Source organism: Staurois parvus, unplaced genomic scaffold (genome assembly GCF_062004578.1).
Source record: "Staurois parvus isolate SC_StPar_1 unplaced genomic scaffold, SC_StPar_1.0 ptg000106l, whole genome shotgun sequence".
In the NCBI taxonomy this organism is placed as follows: Eukaryota; Metazoa; Chordata; class Amphibia; order Anura; family Ranidae; genus Staurois; species Staurois parvus.
In genome coordinates this window covers 5,772,027-5,797,430 of record NW_028317902.1, presented here as the reverse complement: position 1 = coordinate 5,797,430, position 25,404 = coordinate 5,772,027, and the positions used below count along the sequence as shown (strand labels likewise).

The following is a 25,404-nucleotide window of genomic DNA, read 5'->3' as shown; positions in this document are numbered from 1 at the left end:
GATGGTTGTACGGTGCCCCGTGTAGTATGATCGGTGTCGGGTGATGATGGTTGTACGATGCCCAGTGTAGTATGATCGGTGTCGGGTGATGATGGTTGTATGATGCCCAGTGTAGTATGATCGGTGTCGGGTGGTGATGGTTGTATGGTGCCCCGTGTAGTATGATCGGTGTCGGGTGATGATGGTTGTACGATGCCCAGTGTAGTGTGATCGGTGTCGGGTGATGATGGTTGCACGATGCCCGGTGTCAGGTGATGATGGTTGTACGATGCCCAGTGTAGTATGATCGGTGTCGGGTGATGATGGTTGTACGATGCCCAGTGTAGTATGATCGGTGTCGGGTGATGATGGTTGTACTATGCCCGGTGTAGTATGATCGGTGTCGGGTGATGATGGTTGTATGATGCCCAGTGTAGTATGATCGGTGTCGGGTGATGATGTTTGTACGGTGCCCAGTGTAGTATGATCGGTGTCGGGTGGTGATGGTTGTACGGTGCCCCGTGTAGTATGATCGGTGTCGGGTGGTGATGGTTGTACGGTGCCCCGTGTAGTGTGATCGGTGTCGGGTGATGATGGTTGCACGATGCCCGGTGTCGGGTCATGATGGTTGTACGATGCCCGGTGTAGTATGATCAGTGTCGGGTGATGATGGTTGTACGATGCCCGGTGTCAGGTGATGATGGTTGTATGATGCCCAGTGTAGTATGATCGGTGTCGGGTGATGATGTTTGTACGGTGCCCAGTGTAGTATGATCGGTGTCGCGTGGTGATGGTTGTACGGTGCCCCGTGTAGTATGATCGGTGTCGGGTGGTGATGGTTGTACGGTGCCCCGTGTAGTATGATCGGTGTCGGGTGGTGATGGTTGTACGGTGCCCCATGTAGTGTGATCGGTGTCGGGTGATGATGGTTGTACGATGCCTGGTGTCGGGTGATGATGGTTGTACGATGCCCAGTGTAGTATGATCGGTGTCGGGTGGTGATGGTTGTACGGTGCCCCGTGTAGTATGATCGGTGTCGGGTGATGATGGTTGTACGATGCCCAGTGTAGTATGATCGGTGTCGGGTGATGATGGTTGTATGATGCCCAGTGTAGTATGATCGGTGTCGGGTGATGATGGTTGTACGGTGCCCCCTGTAGTATGATCGGTGTCGGGTGGTGATGGTTGTACGGTGCCCCGTGTAGTATGATCGGTGTCGGGTGATGATGGTTGTACGATGCCCAGTGTAGTGTGATCGGTGTCGGGTGATGATGGTTGCACGATGCCCGGTGTCAGGTGATGATGGTTGTACGATGCCCAGTGTAGTATGATCGGTGTCGGGTGATGATGGTTGTACGATGCCCAGTGTAGTATGATCGGTGTCGGGTGATGATGGTTGTACTATGCCCGGTGTAGTATGATCGGTGTCGGGTGATGATGGTTGTATGATGCCCAGTGTAGTATGATCGGTGTCGGGTGATGATGTTTGTACGGTGCCCCGTGTAGTATGATCGGTGTCGGGTGGTGATGGTTGTACGGTGCCCCGTGTAGTATGATCGGTGTCGGGTGATGATGGTTGTACGATGCCCAGTGTAGTGTGATCGGTGTCGGGTGATGATGGTTGCACGATGCCCGGTGTCAGGTGATGATGGTTGTACGATGCCCGGTGTAGTATGATCAGTGTCGGGTGATTATGGTTGTACGATGCCCGATGTCAGGTGATGATGGTTGTACGATGCCCAGTGTAGTATGATCGGTGTCGGGTGATGATGGTTGTACTATGCCCGGTGTAGTATGATCGGTGTCGGGTGATGATGGTTGTACGATGCCCAGTGTAGTATGATCGGTGTCGGGTGGTGATGGTTGTACGATGCCCAGTGTAGTATGATCGGTGTCGGGTGATGATGGTTGTACGATGCCCTGTGTAGTATGATCGGTGTCGGGTGGTGATGGTTGTACGGTGCCCCGTGTAGTATGATCGGTGTCGGGTGATGATGGTTGTACGATGCCCAGTGTAGTATGATCGGTGTCGGGTGATGATGGTTGCACGATGCCCGGTGTCGGGTGATGATGGTTGCACGATGCCCGGTGTCGGGTGATGATGGTTGTACGATGCCCGGTGTCGGGTGATGATGGTTGTACGATGCCCAGTGTAGTATGATCGGTGTCGGGTGGTGATGGTTGTACGGTGCCCCGTGTAGTGTGATCGGTGTCGGGTGATGATGGTTGCACGATGCCCGGTGTCGGGTCATGATGGTTGTACGATGCCCGGTGTAGTATGATCAGTGTCGGGTGATGATGGTTGTACGATGCCCGGTGTCAGGTGATGATGGTTGTATGATGCCCAGTGTAGTATGATCGGTGTCGGGTGATGATGTTTGTACGGTGCCCAGTGTAGTATGATCGGTGTCGGGTGGTGATGGTTGTACGGTGCCCCGTGTAGTATGATCGGTGTCGGGTGGTGATGGTTGTACGGTGCCCCGTGTAGTATGATCGGTGTCGGGTGGTGATGGTTGTACGGTGCCCCATGTAGTGTGATCGGTGTCGGGTGATGATGGTTGTACGATGCCTGGTGTCGGGTGATGATGGTTGTACGATGCCCAGTGTAGTATGATCGGTGTCGGGTGGTGATGGTTGTACGGTGCCCCGTGTAGTATGATCGGTGTCGGGTGATGATGGTTGTACGATGCCCAGTGTAGTATGATCGGTGTCGGGTGATGATGGTTGTATGATGCCCAGTGTAGTATGATCGGTGTCGGGTGATGATGGTTGTACGGTGCCCCCTGTAGTATGATCGGTGTCGGGTGGTGATGGTTGTACGGTGCCCCGTGTAGTATGATCGGTGTCGGGTGATGATGGTTGTACGATGCCCAGTGTAGTGTGATCGGTGTCGGGTGATGATGGTTGCACGATGCCCGGTGTCAGGTGATGATGGTTGTACGATGCCCAGTGTAGTATGATCGGTGTCGGGTGATGATGGTTGTACGATGCCCAGTGTAGTATGATCGGTGTCGGGTGATGATGGTTGTACTATGCCCGGTGTAGTATGATCGGTGTCGGGTGATGATGGTTGTATGATGCCCAGTGTAGTATGATCGGTGTCGGGTGATGATGTTTGTACGGTGCCCCGTGTAGTATGATCGGTGTCGGGTGGTGATGGTTGTACGGTGCCCCGTGTAGTATGATCGGTGTCGGGTGATGATGGTTGTACGATGCCCAGTGTAGTGTGATCGGTGTTGGGTGATGATGGTTGCACGATGCCCGGTGTCAGGTGATGATGGTTGTACGATGCCCGGTGTAGTATGATCAGTGTCGGGTGATGATGGTTGTACGATGCCCGGTGTCGGGTGATGATGGTTGTACGATGCCCAGTGTAGTATGATCGGTGTCGGGTGGTGATGGTTGTACGGTGCCCCGTGTAGTGTGATCGGTGTCGGGTGATGATGGTTGCACGATGCCCGGTGTCGGGTCATGATGGTTGTACGATGCCCGGTGTAGTATGATCAGTGTCGGGTGATGATGGTTGTACGATGCCCGGTGTCAGGTGATGATGGTTGTACGATGCCCGGTGTCGGGTGATGATGGTTGTACGATGCCCAGTGTAGTATGATCGGTGTCGGGTGATGATGGTTGTACGATGCCCGAAGTCGGATCTCCAGGAGGAGGCGGTCTGTACACACCCCCCATTGTAGAGCAGAGTCGGGGGGGGCCGGCTCCTCTCCTCCCATCTCCCAGCACTGTGTACGGGGATGTCAGTCCCTCCAGCCCGGTGGGAAGGTCCGTGTCCTCCCCCCTCCCTTCTCCAGGATTGTGCTTCCTCTTCCTCGGACCCTCCCCGATCACAGCTCGGACGGGGCTCCCTCTGGATGGGAACCGGGCGGACAATCTCGGGATCCGCACAATGCCGACCAAGAGCCGGTACAACCTGGTGGATGATGGCCACGACCTGCGGATCCCTCTACACAACGAGGAGGCTTTCCAGCACGGCATCTGCTTCGAGGCCAAGGTGAGAGATCCCCGGGAATGTCACCAGCTGCTGGCTCACCCTGTGCCCTCACCCTGACGCCGACACTGGCTGTCGTGTAGTACGGAGAGCCATGCGGGGACTACTTCCCAACTCCACACATTTCCAGGGACTGTGACAGGTGGGGGCGGGGGGAGGGAAAGATCTCCGCTACAGGCTGCAGGGTATTGATTAGTCTTCAATTCTCATGATCGGATTGTAATTTCTCAGATCTGATCGATAAGGCAGGATGGGCTGTGTGTGCCATGTCCTGGATGGTAACAATGTGTCCTTGTACAGGGAATACATGCCAAGATCCTAGTATTCTGTATACATTGTGTGCCTAGATAGGACTGGGACATTATATGTAGACTATACAGGACAGGATAGGATCGTGTATTATATACAGAGTATACTTATATAGATGATTGCATTATTGATTTGATTATATTATTATACAGTATGCAGAGTATACATGGTGTGATGGTGGCATTATTATTATGTACATTGTCTACTTGTATATGTTTGTATTATTGTATACAGAGTATGCACAATATGATTCGATGCATTGTATACCTAATTTGTTTATATTATTATACAGTATACAGAGTATACACAATAGGACTTTATTTTTATTATTATATACAGAGTATGATGGTTTTATAGTATACATATATATGATTGTATTATTATACAGTATACAGAGTATACATGGTATGATGGTATTATTATTATTAATATGTACATTGTCTAGACATGGTCTACATTGTATTATTATATACAGAGTATGCATGTATGAATATATTAACGGCATTGTTTACATGATTTGATTATATTTTTATACAGTATACAGAGTATACACAATATGACTTTATTATTATATATAGAGTATGATGGTATTATTATAGACAGAGTATACATATATATGATTATATTATTATATATAGAGATTAATATATTACTATATGCATTGTATGCATGATTTGATTATATTATTATATAGTATACAGAGTATACACCATATGACTTTATTATTATATACAGAGTATTATGGTATTATTATATACAGAGTATACATATATATGATTATATTATTATATATAGAGATTATTATAGTTATATATGCATTGTATACATGATTTGATTGTTATTATACAGTATACAGAGGTTGTACAATAGGACTTTATTAATATATACAGAATATGATGGTATTGTTATATACAGAGTATGATGGTATTGTTATATACAGAGTATACATATATATGATTGTATTATTATATACAGAGATGATTATATTACTATATGCATTTTATACATGATTTGATTATGTTATTATACAGTATATAGACAATAGGACTTTATTATTGTATACAGAGTATGATGGTATTGTTATATACATAGTATGATGGTATTGTTATATACATAGTATGATGGTATTATTATATACTGAGATGATTATATTACTATATGCATTGTATACATGATTTGATTATGTTCATATACAGTGTATACACAATAGGACTTTATTATTATATACAGAGTATGATGGTATTATTATATACAGAGTATACATATATACACGATAGGATTATAGTTTTCTATACATGATATGATTGTATTACAATGGATGAATCATTGATTAAGTGTCCATTCCTGACTGTGATAAGAAATATCTGTGCTGGGTCATAGATATGGGGCCTCACTCACTCCGGCACTGACATAAATGTATTTATATGCTTTTTGTAGAATATTTCATTCACATAGCCTTATAAAGTCCATACATGGGTTGAATTCAGAACACATTTTCTTTGAAAATCATAAGAATTTTCTTTTGAATTTCACACCATTAGTGGGTTGCAGCATGGGCCCATTTTCGTTCGGTCCTGAATTTGAGTGATCGAGTATGTTGGGAATTTTTTGAAAAAGGAATTTCTAATCAATGATGGGAGAATCGTGCGGGAAATATAATCAAAAAATAAATGAGCATGAGCTGTGACCTGGAAAGAATAGAACATTCCCAGTCATGAAAATTCTTTTCTGTAGCAACATTAGGTGAAATTGAAGGCTTGGTTGGTCGAATTTTGAATTCAATGGTGGCATCATCAGCTTTCAAAACACACAAAATGTCAGATTTTCAAAAGAAAATTCATTCAGAATTTGAGCCATGTATGGCCTGCATTACTGGCTGAGGTGCAGCCAGGAGCCCAGGCATGTTTCGACAGCTGCTGTCAGGAAGGCTGTACGAAGCAATGACAGGCTGACAGCAGCCACAGGTGTTTAGAAGTAATGGCATAGAATGATTATCTGTAGTTAAGTCGGCCATATCTGAATCGAATTCCAAAAGAATTTTCTTTTGAAAAGCTTTTCTAAGAATTTTCGTTTGAATTTCACACCATTAGTGGGCCACAGCAACGGATGATTTTCGAGCAACCATCGAATTTGAGTGATCAGACATGTTGGAAAATTTTGAAAAACAAATGAATTTCTAATCAATGATGGGAAAATCGTGCGAGAAATATAATTGAAAAAGAAGTGAGCATGAGCTGTGACCTGGAAAGAAAAGAAAATTCTTGGCCATGAAAATTCTTTTCTGTAACAATATGAGGTGAAGTTGAAGGCTTGGTTGCTCGAATTTTGAAATCAATGCTGGCACCATCGGATTACAGAACAGACAAAATTTCCGATTTGCTAAAGAAAATTTGTTTCAGAATTCGACCCATGTATGGCCTGCATTAGGGACAGGCAATCGCCCCAGATGCAAGGTGATTGCTCCCAGGGACAATCACCTGTCCCTAACTACAGGTGTTGCATAGAGCCTCAACCCGAACAAATGAGTGACAGGCTGTCAGATGCCACGGCTGGATGTCTAGAACAGCACCTCCAGGTGTTTATATGCTTACAGGGACCAATCAGTGGTCCTGGATGCAGACAGTTTGCTTCCAGAGCTGCTAATCCATCCCTGCATGCAGTAACCAGTCAGATGTGTGGCTATAGGCTTACCAGCAGATTCTGACAGTCTGTCATTGATTTGTACATGCTGCAGCTGTGTACAACACTTGTGGACCCCCAAGCACAGAACTAAGTTGAATTCTGGTTCTGTATGTCCAAATGCATCCATGTGCACAAACCCTAATTCTAAGGATGGGTTTACACTAGTGGAGGAGCTCAATGCTCCTCTGAAAAATGATTCACAGTGGATCACTTTTCAGGGGCGTATGGCAGGCAGCAAGAAGGTGGTATGTCTCTTTTAAAATGCTGACCCACCAGCCCTTCATCACATGCATTTGCTTGAGTGAGTTGCGTTCGTCAGCTGTATCGTAACAGGGGGATAGTTTTTGCTGCAAAGCTTTCTTGATGCAGCATGTCTACATCCCTTTCTGGCTATCGGTAAAAATGTGGATGAACCGCAAGAGTAAGCAAGCCCTAAGGTTAGGTTCACACCTATACAGTTTGCGTTTGACCTGTTTCTGCTTTGCGTTGCATTTTTGCACCTGCGTTTTTGACATGTTTTTGCCGTGTTTTGCATTTTTATTTTGTTTTTTTTTTCTTGTTGCTAGGCAGATTTAAAACACAATGCATCAAAAATGCGCCAAAAACGCACTACATGCTTTACTGCAGCATTTCCATTGAAGTCTATAGAACCAAAAACTCTACTTTTTGCATTCAAAAAAGTCCCTGACCCTTTCCAAAAAACGCTTCGGGTGAAAACACGGAGATCTGAATGTGTCCCGTAGGAAATCATGTTAAATAGACTGTAGTGCGTTTCAGCAAAACGCTGCAGAAAACGCTGAGGTGTGAACCTAGGGTCAAGGAGTTTGTGCAATCAGATTGCTACATGTTCTGTGCTTCAGGTAGGACTTTTTCTTAATAAACTCTCTATAAAGATATAAAATCTATGGAGAGAAATGACTCTGCTATGGGGCTCCTGATGATAGTAAGCTTTTACAGTGTCCTATAGGAGTGTATGAGATTATTATGAAGAAATATCGCTTATTAGTGCGAGCAAATTTCTATTATTCATTCTTAATTGATTTGACATTATAAACGATTGCTTACTTTACAAACCCTTAACCTTTCTAATGAGCAGATCATCCCACTTCAATCAATACTACTGACTGTCGGTGCCAAATTTCTAGAGTGTCCATGATGCTACTGCGTTCCCTGATTGAGTCTTCCTAAACTTAATTATATGACATCCCTTTTATAACATCACATACATTTATTGACCGCCAACCTTTATATTCACATTATTAAATCTGTATCTTCTGGGGTGTAGTTCTAGTAACATTTATCATACATAGATTTAGACCCCGTTCATGTCCGAGAGACTCAGAATCGCTTGATTTTGCCAACATTTCTGGATCACAATAAAAGTGCACCAAAATGCGCAACATATGTTTGGGTGCCATTCATTATTAATGGCACCGCAGATCTGATAATGAAAATGCGTAATTCAACAATGCACCAAGGTCAGATTTAAAAAAGGGTACAGGAGCTACTTTGGCTCATTTTCGGATCAGAGGGCAGCCCATTCAAGTGAATGGTGTTGCTCCCAAAACACACGATGCTGAGATGTGAACTGGGCCTTTGTGTTACTGAAATTTTTGAATATTGTGGTTTATAGACAATAATCTTGGTATTTCATCCATGTTTGTCAATCAATGTGGGTATTGTGTAGGCTGCATTTTTTCTCTGTTAGAACTGATTCACTTGTGCATCTAGATCACTTTTCAGAGGTGTGAGACAGGCAGCAGGGTAGTGATGTCACCTCCTCATCACCTGCTATAACCCTCAAATTGCTGAACCAACAAGCCCAGCCACATACAGGGCCATTGTGATGTGGACCTATTCATTTGAATGGGTCACATTCAGAGGCAATGCCACCTACTGAATGTGACATGCCATTTAACTTTAGCTGTGGCATGTGTACAGCCCTGAATGGCTGCATTATTTTGTTTAGGTTTGCAGTCAGGGGTGGTAAAAACACATCTTAACCCTTTCCCGCCCCCACCTCCAGCAGGCAGATAGAGGCGGGCATTCAGAACATGTGACCAGTGTGATTCACTGTCACAGCGAACAAATGATCGGAAAGATCCTGATCGCCATGAGCTTTCCATTACAAGGTAGTTGTTGTGCTGGAAACGCGCAGCGAGTGCACTCTTAGCACTTTAAATTGCTTACAAATAGACGCATATATTCAGCCTCTTGGAGGGTGGGCTTGAATACCCAGCATGCGGTCAGCAGGAAGAGGTTAATCGAAAAATATCGCAAGTAGTAAGAGTGAGGCTTGGCAAGTAGTGGGATATTAGAAAAATAATTATATCAGTGGCTCACCAACCCACAAAAAGAGAGAGAGAGAGATCACATCCAGATACTCTGATACATTTAATAAACTACTATATGTTGGTTTTAAACTCAAAAACATGAGTACACAGAATTCATCCATAAAAGATCATATATAGGATATAATGTCCATATTGCAGAGTCAAAGTTTGTTGACACATTTCTCAGTTGACAACCCTTTTATGGATAAATTTTGTGTAATTTTTTTGTTTATTTAAAATCTTGCAAACATACAGTTTATTAACAAAAGCATATTTACATATATAAGAAAATAAAAATAAATATATACCGGTATTTATATAAATAAAACCAAACAAGCTTACATCAGCTAATAACAGAAAATAAAACGTCTTTTTTTCTGAAAATAACATCAATAGAACTATATACGAAGAAACATAATTTTATTATCCGAAAACTTATTAAATTATGCAAAACACAACCCTACCTTCACCTAAACACACCCCCAGGCTAAGAAACGATTAAGCATTCATCCCATGTATGCAGCTTTTTTCCAAAAATCTGATCTTACAAAAATCTAGGGGACATGAAAGGATGGAAAGAGAATCTACACACCCAGAGACTGACAGACAGCAGCTATGGTTATCTGACATTCCTCCACGCCTTTGTCCAGGCTCCTGGCTACCACCTGTCCTTCTGAAGACCCAGAATCTTCCCAACCTCACCCAGAATGTTGTGTACCACCACCTCAGCAGGAAGGACTTTTTTTCCGTGTGGAAACCTCATATCATGCATTCCACGTGTAGTAATGGACTTCTAGGCTAACTAGAAAAAGTGTCTCAAAATCCCAGTGAGCTTGAAAGGCTCCGTAAGACCACTCCGGGTAACTCAAGCGGGAAAGGAAAGGGATATCCAGAGCCCCACCCACCCGCTTGTAGACTTCTATATTGAAGGGGCACTGAAGCAAGAAATGGTCCATCGTCTTCTCCACCCCACCGCACTCCACTCTTGGACAACCACGGTTCTCTGCAGAGCCATGCTTCAGGTTGCCCTTCAGAGTCTGGATGAATTTTGTGTACCCATGTTTTTAAGATATGTTTAATAAAATGCTATATGTTGGTTTTAAACTTATCAGAGTATCTGGATGTCTCTCTATATATATATACTGACTGGTCACCCTTGGACACCCTTTTTTTTCTATTTTGTGTTGGAATAGGTTAATCACCTGCTTTTACAAATCCCCCCAGCCACCTGTGTGAACAAGCCCTGAAAGTGTAGGTCAAGCTAAAAGTTTTTTTCCAATTTTGGATACTTTAGGAAAGATTAGAACCTAATGGGCCCTTTCATCGAGGCATCATCCATTTCGATCAGCAGAGGATCAGTGAACAGTTCCCCTAAATTAAATCACAATAGAATGGATGTCGCTTTTGTGAAATCATTGTCCACGCAAGTGCTTCCAGCCTGGAATAGGAGCTTAGCGGACCCATGTTAGGTCTATGGGCAGGTGATTGTAAACAGATGTACATTTGTTTACATCCTTTTACCTCCAATATGTCATGTTTGGGTACAAAAAGTACACAAAACTTTTCATTGTTTTTTTTTAACATATCTTGATGGACTCAGATTTATGCAGATGCGTGCTTATTTACATCCACCTGCCCGTAGACTGACATTGAGCTTTCGTTCAGATCCGACTAAAAAAACTGACAGGCAGCTCTGAGTGGAACAGCCATGCAAATGGGACCTTAGGGACATAAATATGGATTCTTAGCCCTAGTGGTGCCCGGGGAGCCACATGTACCATGTACGGCCTCTGATATAAGTGAATGGCTATGCTTGGGTAAATGCTGATGACTTCAGACTTATGTTCTTAAAGATTCTTAAAAAGTTAGATTTCTCAGTTCAGGAACTGTGTCTTAAAACCCGACTCCAGGAAATAAAAAAAATTCCACCCTTGCAGTGGTTCCCCCTCTACAATGAAATGGCTAAATGCTCGTTAAGTATAAGAAGGAGATAAAGAGGGAGAATTGCTTACCTTATCCCTGTTCTGGTCAGCTCTAGCGCTGCCCTCTTCTCCCTGAATCTCCAGTCAGTGGGCAGTCCCTTGACATCATCACGTACAACGTAGGGCTATTAACCTGGCTTTGTACATGTTGGGGGCGACCACGGCACATATCACAAGTGCCCTCCGGTTTGACGGACGTGATGATGTGACCGCTAGGCTCCAACCTACGCATTTCATTTGGATATCTTCCCTGTGGCCCCTTGGAAAATGTTCTGGCGAATAAAACACGTAGGAAGGAGCCTAGCAGTGACGTCATAATGTTCATCCAGAAAACCAGCACGCGCTTGTGATATGCTCTTGACTTGTTTTTGCTTCTGAGTACATACTGTTACCTCTAAAAAAAACAATGTTAGAACATACTTCACTAATGGTACTCTCCTTGTTCTTGTCCTTCGGTGTGAGTGATATTGGCCAACATTTGTGTAAGTTATATCCATTGGGGATTTGAGCAGCGTCTTTGGAATTTGAGAGGACCAAGCCATTTTTACATAGTTGCCGTTGCCTTCCATCCAATTTGGTAAGCAGCTACAGGTTCTTTTATGGTGGCTGGTGCACTATATTGATGTGAAGATATAATTTCATCTCACAGTGGACTTTATAATTTTGGGATTGATATATTTGGGACTATTTACAGTATATTGTTTTGCTTGGCACATTAACCACTTGACTTCCAGAGGATTTACCCCCCTTCCTGACCAGCCCATTTTTTGCATTAAGGCGCTGCTTTACTTTAACTGACATTTGTGCGGTCATGCAACACTGCACCCAAATGAAATTTATATCCTTTTCCCCACGAATAGAGCTTTCTTTCGGTGGTATTTGATTGCCTTTGCATTTTTTATTTTTTGTGCTATAAAGAAAAAAAAAGACCAACAATTTTGAGAAAAAAAAATTAAAACATTAAATTTCATAATAAATTTAGGCCAAAATGTATTCTGCTACGTCTTTGCTAATAAACAAAATCCCAACACGTGTAAATGAATTGCTTGTCCTCAAAATTGTATGTTAGTGCAAATAAAAAAAGTATCACGGACAGTACTCAATTGGATTACGTGAAAGTTATAGCAGTTACAAATGGAGGTATATTTACTGGGATTTTTTTTTTCTTTTTTACTAGTAATGGCAGCGATCAGCGACTTATAGCGGGACTGCGGTGGGCATTCTGACACTGGCGGAAACTGACTTGGTGTCACTGACATCCCCAGTGACACCAATATAGTGATCAGTGCTAATAAAAGCACTTGACACGGTACTAATGGCACTGGGCAGGAAGGGGTTAACATGTGGAGGCGATCAGAGGGTTAACTTTGTGCTGTTTTACTGTGTGCTGTGTTAGTGCTTTCAACTGTAAGCACACTATGCAGAGCCATACAAAGCAGTGTGCAGGAGCTGACATGGGAGAGAACAGTATTGTTTACATACAGTTCTTTCCCTCCATCGGTAATGATCACAGGGTGTTGGCGAGTGATCACCGGCTGGGGATCCGGTGATTGACAGCCAAGGCTTCAAATAGCTGCATGGGTAGGGTGCACACCCACTACCCGGAAATGCGAAATCACGTATATATATGTGATTTTGCGCACCCCTGCCGCCCTGTAGCAGTATATCTGCTATATGGCAGCGGGAAAGCGAATGATTTGTTTCAAAGTGACACTGGTGTTTGTTTTTTCCTTGTTCATGCACCCCTTTGTGTGTGTTTGTTCTACTGTTTGAATGCCTTATCTTTTGAAAAGAATAAAAATGACAAAAACCTGTAAAACGCAAACAACGTGCATTGGGAATCTAAAAAAACATGCCTTCATTTCCTGGTAGGTCTTGTGCAACTCTGCCGGTGACAGCAGAGATCATAGTTCAGCGCAGGGTAATCGAGATCATGTACTGTGTTCAGCATGGTACAGAATGGCCATGTATTAACGTCCATCCTTGTTTCCCATCACATCCTGCATGGAAACAGGATGGGACATGGGCAGATCAAAACCACTAGTTTATTAATAGTATGTTTGGCTTTTGCAAATGAATTTCCATTCCGTCAGGAACGTGTTCTCCAAAATAGATGGCCCTTCACCTGCACCCATCTGGAAACTCAAGGGCCATGTAGGACCTAATTGGTTTCATCTTGTGATACTGTGTAAATGCCAGCAGAAATAAATTAGCTTTGCTTTGTCTCGGATATGAAAGTGTTGGTTTTACGCATAGCAATTAGGCAGTTTTCTGATCTTCTAAAGTGTGGTTGAATATTGCAGCAAATACCAGACTGTTCTAGGGGCTAATTATATATTTCAAAGTTGAGTTAAGAGAATTGGGCGACCATCGGGTGGCGGAAGGTCACACCAAGCGAATATCATGGTGCCAGGTCCCGATTAGAGGATCAAAATGTATCTAGAATAATTATGGACTTTTTAGGCACGTAAACTCAGTAAAAAAATGTAAAAACATATATTGCTTTATTGATGCACCATATCTAAAATATATTAGGTAATTAAAAATGTTAGTATGCATTGCACATATAGTCACAGCATTATCCCCCCATAAAGTCTAGAAATACAATCTCCTATTGGAGATATTGAGAAGATGGTGGACACAATCCACTTCCTTCAAAGTGAGGGGGGTATTTTTGCTGTTAGATGGAGCCCGACATGCTTCTCGACAAGAGTCGCTTCCAGCATTTCAGCCCTATTAAAGGAGGAGCTGTGAGCCCCCAGAATGGGTTGGCTTTACCAATCCATCTATTATTAAAATTAATGTGGTTGCAAAGGCTCCAAGTTTTTTTTTTTACCTTCATGCATTCAATGCATAAAGGTAAAAGCCATTTATGTGCAACAGCTTTCCCCAGCCCCCTCAATACTCGCCCGAGCCCCATCTCGATCTAGCCATGTGCACGAGAGCCGCGTCTCTCCAAGGATTCTCCCTTCTCATTGCCTGAGACACCAGTGGGAGCCATTGGCTCCCTCTGCTGTCAGTTACAGGCAGTGAGTCAATGAGGAGAGAGGGGGTGGGGTTGAATTGTGTGTGTTTGAATGGACACGAAGAGCAGTGACTCAGGAGTGAGCCTGCTTTGGTGCCTTCATAGCAAGCTGCTTGCTCTGGGGGCCTTTTTGCAGGAAGGAGGGCCAGGTGTACCGGTGGGGGACCCAAGAAGAGGAGGACTGGGGCTGCTCTGGGCAAAACTACTGCACAAAGCAGGTAAGTATGACATGTTTGTTATTTTTTTTTTCATGGCCTATAATATCACTTTAATAAATCTATACTGGATTTATCATAAACATGTAATGCTGTCATCCTTTATCCTTTCTTTGAACTGCCCCAGGGATCCATAGGAATACCCTGTATGGTTATGTTTGCCCTTATGTCCAGAGCTCCTTCAATACCCATTTCAAGCACCATGCCCTGGCACTGTCACTCTCTTTGCCCTGTTTGACCTCAACCAGATCGACTCAGAGGTTACATAGTGTTTCATCTCTTCACTCCTGAATGGAGTAGTGAAGGAACAGATAAAGGGTGAATAAAACCAGTGGAGTAATTAACCATTTGCCAACTGCCCTATAGCAGATATACTGCTACAGAGTGGCCGCTCTGTACAAAGTCACATAAATATACGTGATTTTGAACTTCATAGTGTAGGAGACGCGCCGCTTCTGCTGTGGTTAGTTATAGCAGAAGCCGATCAACAGGTGCCAGCCAATGGATGAGTGCCAGCACCTGTTGATCGGTGAGGAGAGTGGCAGGACACAGCTCTGCCTATGTGTCCTGTCATCGGTGATCTACTGGATTTTCTTTCCCTGCCAGGCAGGGAATAAAATCCAGCACATTGCCTAGTAAAAACAGCACTTAGTACACATAAATCACAGCTTAGGCACATAGTTAAACCTTTGATCGCCCTAGATGTTTAACCTCTTCCCAGCCAGTGTCATTTATACAGTCACAGTGTATATTGCAGTCCTGCTATAAGTCGCTGATCGCCGCCATTACTATTATAAAAAAAAAATTCCACTATATATACCATAGTTTGTATATGCTATAACCAATCAATATACGTTTATTGGGATTTTTTTTGACAGAAATATGTAGCAGAATTTCTGAAGAAATTAGGTTTTTTTTTATAGGATATGTTTTATAGCAAAAAGTAAAAAATATGTTTTAATTTTTTTTTTGTAAATTTTAAATATAATTAAAATCTAAATATAATTGTTTATAGCGCAAAAAATGAAAAACCCAGAGGTGATCAGATACCACTAAAAGAAAGCTCTAATTGTGGGGAAAAAATTACATAACTTTAATTTATGTACAGCGTTGCATGACCACGCAATTGTCAGTTAAAGTAACGCAGTGCCGTATAGCAAGCATATGGCCTGGTCTTGAAGGGGGGGTAAATCTTCCGGAAGGCAAATGGTTAAGGGAGTTGAGTGGGCAGCATCAAAGTGAACCTGTTGTTTTGCCCTAACTAGGCATTTTAAACTGTATGTTGGGTCAAAAATATACATTTTTTTTTTTGGGGACACAAGTTTTGAGGCTTGACATGTTTGGTATCTATTTAGTCCGGTGGTTGTCAAACTGCGGGCCAGGGGCCAGATGTGACCCTTTGCTTGCCTTTATCCAGCCATTGGGTCACTCTTCTTCCTACCAAAGCAAGACACTCTTCCTTCTACTGGCGCCAATAAAGGGGCATAATTCCTGTTCCTTAAATCAACAATAAGGCACTATTTCTCCCATTAATACCAAAGATGGTGCACTATGCCTGCCACTGACACCAACAAAGATGTACTATTCCTGTTACTGACAGCAACAATGGCGCACTATTCCTGCCAGTGACACCAACAATGGCACACTATTCCTGCCAGTGACACCAACGATGGCACACTATTCCTGTTACTAACACCAACGATGGCGCACTATTCCTGCCACTGACACCAATGATGGCACACTATTCCTGCCACTGACACCAATGATGGCACACTATTCCTGCCACTGACACCAACGATGGCACACTATTCCTGCCACTGACACCAACGATGGAACACTATTCCTGCCACTGACACCAACGATGGCGCACTATTCCTGCCACTGACACCAACGATGGCGCACTATTCCTGTTACTGACACCAACGATGGCGCACTATTCCTGCCACTGACACCAACGATGGCGCACTATTCCTGCCACTGACACCACCGATGGTGCACTCTTCCTGCCACTGATACCAAACATGATGCACTATACCTGTTACTGACACCACCGATGGTGCATTATCCCTGCCACTGACACCACCGATGGTGCACTATTCCTGCCACTGACACCAAGCATGGTGCACTATTCCTCTCCTTATGCAAAAGATGCATTGTTTACTCCCACTGACACCAGTACAATTTCTACTCCCAATGCCCCCCTAAAGTCTGAAGGACAGTAAACAGGCCCTGTACTTGGAAAGTTTGGAGACCACTGATTTCGTTAATACAACCTCATAGTTATTTTAGAATATTTTTTTTTCCTGAAAAATATACATTTAATTAACACTTGCACAAATATTGTGCAACATAATAAATTGAAAGTCTGCTTATAGAGTTTACATTTTTTGTGAGCTGGAGTTAGTTACTCTCTGTGGTGACAAAATTGATACACAATTGATGCAGGAAAGTAAAGGTGCTCGTGCTATCACTCCAGTTTCATTGTAAATTGAAAGCTGCTGCTGGCTACTGAGTTGTATGGTGAGCTGTGCCTGCTATGGTGAGCTGTGCCTGCTATGGTGAGCTGTGTCTGATATGGTGAGCTGTGCCTGCTGTGGTGAGCTGTGCCTGATATGGTGAGCTGTGCCTTTTATGGTGAGCTGTGCCTTTTGTGGTGAGCTGTGCCTGCTGTGGTGAGCTGTGCCTGCTGTGGTGAGCTGTGCCTGCTGTGGTGAGCTGTGCCTGATATGGTGAGCTGTGCCTGTTGTGATGAGCTGTGCCTGCTGTGGTGAGCTGTGCCTGTTGTGATGAGCTGTGCCTGCTGTGGTGAGCTGTGCCTGCTGTGGTGAGCTGTGCCTGATATGGTGAGCTGTGCCTGTTATGGTGAGCTGTGCCTGTTGTGGTGAGCTGTGCCTGTTATGGTGAGCTGTGCCTGTTGTGGTGAGCTGTGCCTGCTGTGGTGAGCTGTGCCTGCTGTGGTGAGCTGTGCCTGCTTGTGTTAGGCACTCTATACATAATGTTTGTCATTTTTACTCTACAGTCATATACTGTTTCATCTGCCATTCGATATACATCATTGTGACTGCTTGGTTGCCTAGGTGAATCCCTTCATTCTTCTAGGTGGTAGACCATATTGCCCCCGCCTTGTCATTCAGGGCATGTCAATGGATTTCTAATCCCTTTCATGCCAATTTAAGTGCACATATGGAGAGAGAATAATGGCAAAATGCATTTTTTCCATCAGAGCATATTAGAGAATCTTTCCTGCCGATGATGTCTTCTTTCCCGCCTGGTCAGTGAATGGCTGAAGGAATGGGTACTGCTGGGATGCATCTGTATAGTTTATTTTTAGGCTGTCATCCTTTGTAAGTGCATGAGCCCAGTGAAATTTAAAGTAGTGTTAATTTTTTGGCTTTTTGTAGCCCAATACATTGAGCACAATAAAATAAACATTCCCCAATTAACATTTGTTAAAATTCTTACAGCTTTCAATGCTGCTGGCTCCCGCTCTCTCAGTGCTGCTTTCCTGAACTTTAAGGCTCCATGCACACTAGCATTTTTTTAAGCTCCTAGAAGCTATTATCAGCAGATTTCTTTTCTGCTTCTAGAAGCTTAATAGTGTTATCCTATGTGTCCATGCACACTACTTTAGGCTATTAGCATTTTTTGAGCTTCAGCGTCTAGGAGCAGAAAAATAAATTGTTTTTCTAGAGTTTTATTAAGCGTTTTTCAAGCAGAAAAAACACTAAACGCTAGTAAAACTCTTCTTACAGCTTTTTTCCTAGCTTTTATTTTCCTCTACATGTACTGTAAAAACGCTGATAAAATCCTAATGCTCCTAAATGCTTCTGAATGCAACTAGTACCAGCGTTTTTTTTATCCAGCGTATTTTAAGCTTAAAGGAAAAAAACACTAGTGTGGATGAAGCCTCATTCTTCACAGGAAAGAGTTACGTGGACAGTGAAGTCTGGGGTCATTAGGGTAGAGAAGAGGAGGAAAAAGGAGGAACAGGGGAGTGCCTTGTCATCAAAAGCTGTTGGGCTGTGTGCTTTTTTTGGTACACACAGTGTAGGGAGACACAACTCTAGTCCCTGCATGGAAGGGTGGCTCCATAGGATTCTGTAAGAGAAAGGAGCCACCCTGAAACCGGAAACCTGGGGCAGCGATCATGGCACCAGCTTAAACTGGAATATAGGCAATGATTAAATAGAAAGAAGCTGCATGCTCAATAAGTGATTTAATCAGCTGCTGAAAGTACTTATGTGAACCATGACAAATTTGAAAACTTAGCAAGTAACAATAAATCCTAACAGTGAACGTCTCAAAGCATTACAGTTCAAAGCATTTTCTTCTATCTATTCGATATGTGCAAAAACGCACCTGCCAGATGTCTAGTGAGCTAATAACATGCTGTTCTCTCTGCTGAACACCTTCCCCTATGTTATGGAATTGAGGCAAGGGGAGGTGATCTGTAGTCCTAACATATGTCTTGTCCTACTGCTCCTTCAGAAAAACAGTACAAATGGTAAAATAAAAAGGCTATTTTGAAAAACTTGTGAGCCACTACTTCCGTTTGACAAGGTGCGTCAGCACTAAAAACACAGTGTATGTGCCTGCCTTCCTTGGGTGCCGGGTGACGTCAAGACTCCTCCCCTACGCGTTACGCTGCAGATGACGCAGCTTCATCAGGGGGATACCCGGCACCCAAGGAAGGCAGGCACATACGCTGAATGGCAGACACGCTGGCAGTAAGAGATCGTGAATGATTTTAAACAAAACGCTTGTTGTTTCTAAATACATGTGAGTGCATATGGGCACATAATAAAGGTCTTTTATGTAAGGATAAGACACTATGTTTATGTCTCCTTTATACTGAGGAATATTCTTGGGAGGAGATTGAGCAAGGGATTCCTGCGGTGGTGTAAATAGGAGAGGAGAGTCACGTTTCCAGCAGCAATTGGGAGATACTCACCACTATTGCTGTGACGCAATATATGATCCATAGTTCCAATAGGTGAACAAAAGCAAGTTTTGCCTCTTAGGATGCATCAAAGGAGGTGAGCGCATATTGAGATCACAATAAGAAGTCACTTGGAATGAAGATTTACTCACTTTTGAATTTGTCACGTTTGGACTGATCACATTTTTTTAGCATATTTCAATGGTCACTTATTATTTGGATATAATTTGTTTCACGATAACACAAAGGACTATATGTATATTCTTTAAAAGATAATTGTTTTATTATATGATATAATAGTTTTAGGAGCGCGGCACTATTGTTTGTAATTTTACAAATGGTAATATGCATGCTGTCACCCTAGGATAGTATGGAATTTGCAGGACTACTGGGTAGAAGGAACATAGCCTGAAAAAAGAGAAACAATTCAGCCACCACATCTAACTAGTAAGCTGCAAATTATTAAATTTTTTGGGGTTTAGATATGCTGTACACATTTTATGAAATTATAACAAATTAAATATAAATTTTATTAAAAAAATGAAAGCAACATAACAAGTTGATGAGCATCACATGTGAGTCACAGAACATTGGTGATTGTCCTTGTTTAACCTTTTTACCCCAGAGGAACCTTTGAAATTATCTTCAGAGCTAGGGGAACGCCTGATAAAATAATGGACTTGGGGTCAGTGAGAACAATGTATCTTTCAGGAGCGGATGACCCATGCCTAACTGCTGTTCACATGGAAACCTTTTTCACTTCGGCCTCCAAAAATCTAGCTACCTTTACAGTGGTGGTCAGAATGGTACCCTTATGGACAGCTAGAAAGATCATTGGTTTATTGCTGCTGGATATTCAAGTGGCATCGGCCCCAGAACTCTCCAGGGGCCATCACATGGGAAGTAAATAAACCACAACTCGAGGAACCCCGTTGAGAATGGCTACTGTAAGGCTAGTAAGACATTGATGAACATGTGAATATTTTGAAGCACTGCAAGGAAGTATCCTTGTACATGACTGCACATTATTGCTTGCTTGACCACCTGCATGTTGGGAAAATTGTACATTGGCTGCCTATGGTTAGTAGTATTTCACTACATATTCAAAAAGAAATATGTTCTTGAAGTGCAGATATTCTAGTTTAAAGCCCCTTTCACAGAGGCAATCCAATCGGGTTTGACTGTACGTATATCAGATGGACCTGATCAGAAGGTCCATGCATTCCTATGGATGGGCGGGTGTAAATGGATGGATTTGTGTCCCTTTACATCTGCCTACCTCTGGCTCTGATCTGGTGCACTAAAAAAAAAAAAACGGAAGGGAATCTGCCCTCTTCTGTTTAGGCGTATCAGAGGGTCTCTCTCTCTATCCATTCAGTTGTATCCAACCCTTGGCGATTGCATGTTGTCACTCGTAAGCAAATTTTTCCATGAATTCTCTTATCAATTATTTTACAGGGTAGGTTGCCAGGTCTTTCCCCAACCCCTACCATGCAGGAGATCCCGCATGGCCAGGGATGAAACTAGGACAATTTAGACAGGAGCCAATTAACCTACCAGCATGTCTTTGGAGTGTGGGAGGAAACCGGAGTACCCAGAGGAAACCCACACAAGCACAGGGAGAACATGCAAACTCCATGCAGGAGGCACCATGGTTGGGAATTGAACCCATGACCCATTTACTGCACGGCAGACGTGCTAACCACTAAGCCACTGTGCTGCCCGTATCAGAGGGTAGTCGGGTGTAAATGGACAGCTGAGTCTATTGACCATACTCCTGGTCACCCATAGAGCAGAATGGGCTCGATCTGTGTTCACTCTGCAGAAACTGGGCAGACATGGATATGTCATCCACCTGCTTTGCTCTGATCAGCAGGGGATCTGTGAGCGGATCCCCTGCTGATCGGAACAGAATCCACCCCATGTAAAAGGGGTCAAAAGGGTAAACCCATTGTTAGTTGACTTCATTGCTCTCCTTTATCACTCCTGGCAAGAGATAAGATTTCATATCCTGACTTAGATTATATTTTCTCTGTACAGAAATCCTTTTGAAGATGTTCACTGTTGGGTCATGTGCCACCAGCAACTGCATGGCTTGATCTTTGTTCATTTCAATATAAAATCCCTACATGGGCTGTGAAGATCTTCAAGAAGGGTTTGGTTATTTTTATGCTTGGCTGGACAGAAGAAGAAGCTGGGGACAGTGCCGGAGTATGGGAATAGTAAAGGTTTCTCATAAGTGGAGTGAAGTTTGGCCAATTCCTGCTGAATTGGCTGAAATCTGAGCCATGGGTGACCCTGCAAGCACCACTAGGCTCAACAAAATTCCATTTTAAAATTGACTGAGCTGGGTGGATGCTATCAGATGTAGTCGCTGTTCAGTAGCTTGTGCAACCATGACTGCCTGAAGACGATGGAGATACCTCCATCCATGCTGCTTAGCATGAACAGGGGAATCTAGTGACTTTCCCTCTGTCTCTGACAGGTTGAACGGCTGAAATTCAGGCCATCTATTCCCAGCTTAAGTAAAACTTAGACACTTTTTTACATTTATTACGGGGGCCTGAAAAAACAATTTGCTTGGAATTCTTGGAAATTTCATTTGGAATTTTTTAAGCGTCAAACTTCTCAACCTTGAAAAACCTGGAGTGCCAACAGGGGGCCCCAATGGAGGTTCAGAATTGTTCTGTGCAATACCAGAAGTGTTGCCTTCTGAATGCTTGACACCTGTGCCAGCAGTAAGTTCCATCTGTCTTTGAAAATTCACTTTGCAGTGGGGCTTCCCCTGCACTTCAAGGGATACATTCTCATTTTATCTAGGGGGTATTGAATAAGGTGACTTACCTTACCTCCTCATTACCCCAACAGACAATGTTCTCCAATGTGCTGAGCTCTCAGTGCTTTAACATAGAGTGCAGGACCTGCGGTCCTGCATTGTACATGAGGTTTTTGGAGAACTTTGAGCAACAAGAAATAATTTCACTATGCCAACTAATTCAGTGTGCCCTAGACTGAGCAATCATCCAATTATCACTTTAGGGGGAGCCGCTGTCTCAATGTCTTCAGTCATTCATCAATCCCCTCACCTCTTGATCTGTACTATTTTGGCCTTCCACTCACAGCTTTAGGTTTCCTGCCATCAGTCATTTTATTCATGAACATTATATAAAAGAACACGTTCCTGACGTCCCCTTAGACGTGCATGTTTTACCAACCAATTCCCAGACTGCACTGCTAAAGTCTACAGCACCAAATGAGCAGAGGAGAGAGAGGAGGGAGAAGCATACACAACTAATGGGATGCTGGAGATGTGTGGTTTCATATACTGCTCTTGAGAGTAGATCCAGGACAAAGTACTGTGGCATTTACTGGGTCCAACTAGAGTTATTTCATGAAAACAGAATTTAAATTATCCATATCTTAAATATTCCCCAGGCTGGACATTATATCAGCTTCTTGTAGTAACCTGCACAGTCATCCCAAATTGGGATAGGAATAAGCATCGCTGCCACGGGGCCCAGCCAGACTTCGACAGTGTCTGTGGCTGTCCCTGCTCGACAGAAGTTGAACATTGGATTGACTTCTATCGAAGGGACATGCAGGAAAACATCTGTCGATCAGCAGCTGCGGCCGCTAATCAGGGTTTTCTGACAGTGGTTGGTGGTGTCAGAAAACAATGCCCCAGATGCAGGATTCCTCCATCCTATGCCCTATGGCTGAACGAAGAAAAATGAGCCGTCTATGGCCAGCTTAAGCCATTAACCCTGGGCAGTACCCTTGGACTGACTGATTGGAGAGAAAAGCTCAGGGCTGATCTGTAGAGTATGCTGGCTCTCCTTCACCATCTGATCACAGAATGCCACAGAGAGTTTGACCTAGCTGCATTGCTTTAAAAGATGAGTAGGGCTTTTTTTATCCACCATTTATACTTACCTAGGTGGCTGTAGCGTCCGTCCGATGCTGTATCTGTCCCTCTCCGGCTCTATGTGTGAGAACTCAGCACTCACATGACCGCTGATCGCTGCGTTCTCACAGCTGCTCTGAGCAGAGAGCAGTGACTGTCGATCACCGCTGTCTGTTCTGTTCCCCCAGTGCTCACTGAAGTGCTTGGCTGTGCAGGGGGAGGGAGCGGCTGGCTCAGGCGCTCAGCAGATTGCTGCTGAGCTGGGTGCCACTCCAGAATCTGGGGTGGATCCCGACTTTAATGTCGGGATTTTTCCGTAGCCTGGACCTGCTGAGTGATGTCAGCTGACAGCAGACTTCAGCCCGCTGTCAGTTGAAAACGGGACACAGGAGTGCAGAACGAACTGCACTCCTGGGATCAACAGAAGTACAGCCAAAAGAGCTTTGGCTGTACTTCTTTAATTGCAGTAGAAATGTGAGCTCATAACCTATCCGTGCTGTCTAACAGGAATGCCTGGATTAGAAATCATTTCTCACTTCACATATTCATCTTTGACTTCCCCCCCTTCACTTTCGCTTTAAGGATTTGGCTTGTCCTGGTACCTTGTGGCTGCTTTCTTTAAACCTTCATAGAATAGGTACTTTTTTTCCTATCATTTCTGTTCACTAGCCTGTCATGCATAGTTAGAATTTGCCACGTAATATCACTGTAAGGTTCCGTTCGCACTTGCAGCGGTGTCTTCCATCCCCTTGAAAAGCGATTTTCAGAGAACTGCTTTTCAGAAGACATTGAAAGGAGGATTGCAGGCATTCAGGAGGTGATGCAGCTGCCTACTGATGCCTGTTTTGTTTTCATATATATATATATTGCTGAATGCCAATTTGTCATTTACGGGACTGCTCTGCCACTGCAAACCAGGCATTTGGCTTGTCGATGCAGCGTGGTTCATTCAGGTACATGGCAGAGTTTGACAGGCGGTGCCAAACTTGGCATGTAGCGTTGAAATTGATGCACTACACAGTGTACCCATCCAACTAGCACCACGTCCACATGTAGGTGGGTGTGGTAAAAACATGGATCAACTGCCTGTTTTTACTGCCCCCCCAGCTGCCTATGTGAAGGGAGCCTAAGAGTCTACACCAATGGGTGAATGCATTGAACTGCTGTTTGTATAAGTTTATTCAAACTGAGTATATAAACAATTAAATGCAACTTATTTGAGAGAAAAACGGTTTCTGGGACCGATGATGTCCTAACAACCATTGACTTTATGTGTGTGAATTGCCCCACTATGGACAGGAAGATGGAGGTGGAACTCTCTTCACCCAGACCTGCAGGCTGCCTCCCAGCTCTCACTGTCTGCCTGCCCAGCACTATAAGGCACAGGGGCACTCTGATGGGGGACAGTTGTTGCAAGGGGCCACTCTGATGAGGGAAGTTGTTGCAAGAGGCCACTTTGATGAGGGCAGTTGTTGTAAGGGGCCACTCTGATGAGAGCAGTTGTTGTAAGGGGCCACTCTGATGAGTGCAGTTGTTTTAAGGAACCACTCTGATGAGGGCAGTTGTTGAAAGGGGCCACTCTGATGAGGGCAGTTGTTGCAAGGGGCCACTCTGATGAGAGCAGTTGTTGTAAGGGGCCACTCTGATGAGAGCAGTTGTTGTAAGGGGCCACTCTGATGAGAGCAGTTGTTGTAAGGGGCCACTCTGATGAGGGCAGTTGTTGTAAGGGGCCACTCTGATGAGGGCAGTTGTTGTAAGGGGCCACTCTGATGAGGGCAGTTGTTTGGGGTCCCTGATGTAAAGGGGCATGCTGATGGGGTCCCTGATGTAAGGGGGCACCCTGATGGGGTCCCTGACATAAAAGGTACTTTAAAGGGGACCCTGATGTAAGGAGCACTCTGATGGGGACCTTGATATAAGGGGGCACTCTGATAGGGGTACCTGATGTAAGGGCCAATGCACATATTCACCAACACACGTCAAATGTTGTCCAAAGCTTTTATTGCAGAAAAATCACATCACAAAGGACCAAG

At 43.9% G+C, this 25,404-nt stretch overlaps 1 protein-coding gene across 1 annotated transcript in view; it reads left to right on the top strand.

Moving 5' to 3' along the window:
- The first annotated feature begins 3,720 nt into the window (after positions 1-3,720).
- The window catches only part of LOC149467559 (carboxyl-terminal PDZ ligand of neuronal nitric oxide synthase protein-like), a 154,224-nt gene continuing 132,540 nt past the window's right edge, over positions 3,721-25,404 (top strand). Inside the window, exon 1 of the mRNA XM_089671525.1 lies at positions 3,721-3,985. Within this exon, the coding sequence (XP_089527651.1) occupies positions 3,881-3,985 (105 nt within the window). The 5' untranslated portion in view covers positions 3,721-3,880. The remainder of the gene's footprint in view (positions 3,986-25,404) is intronic.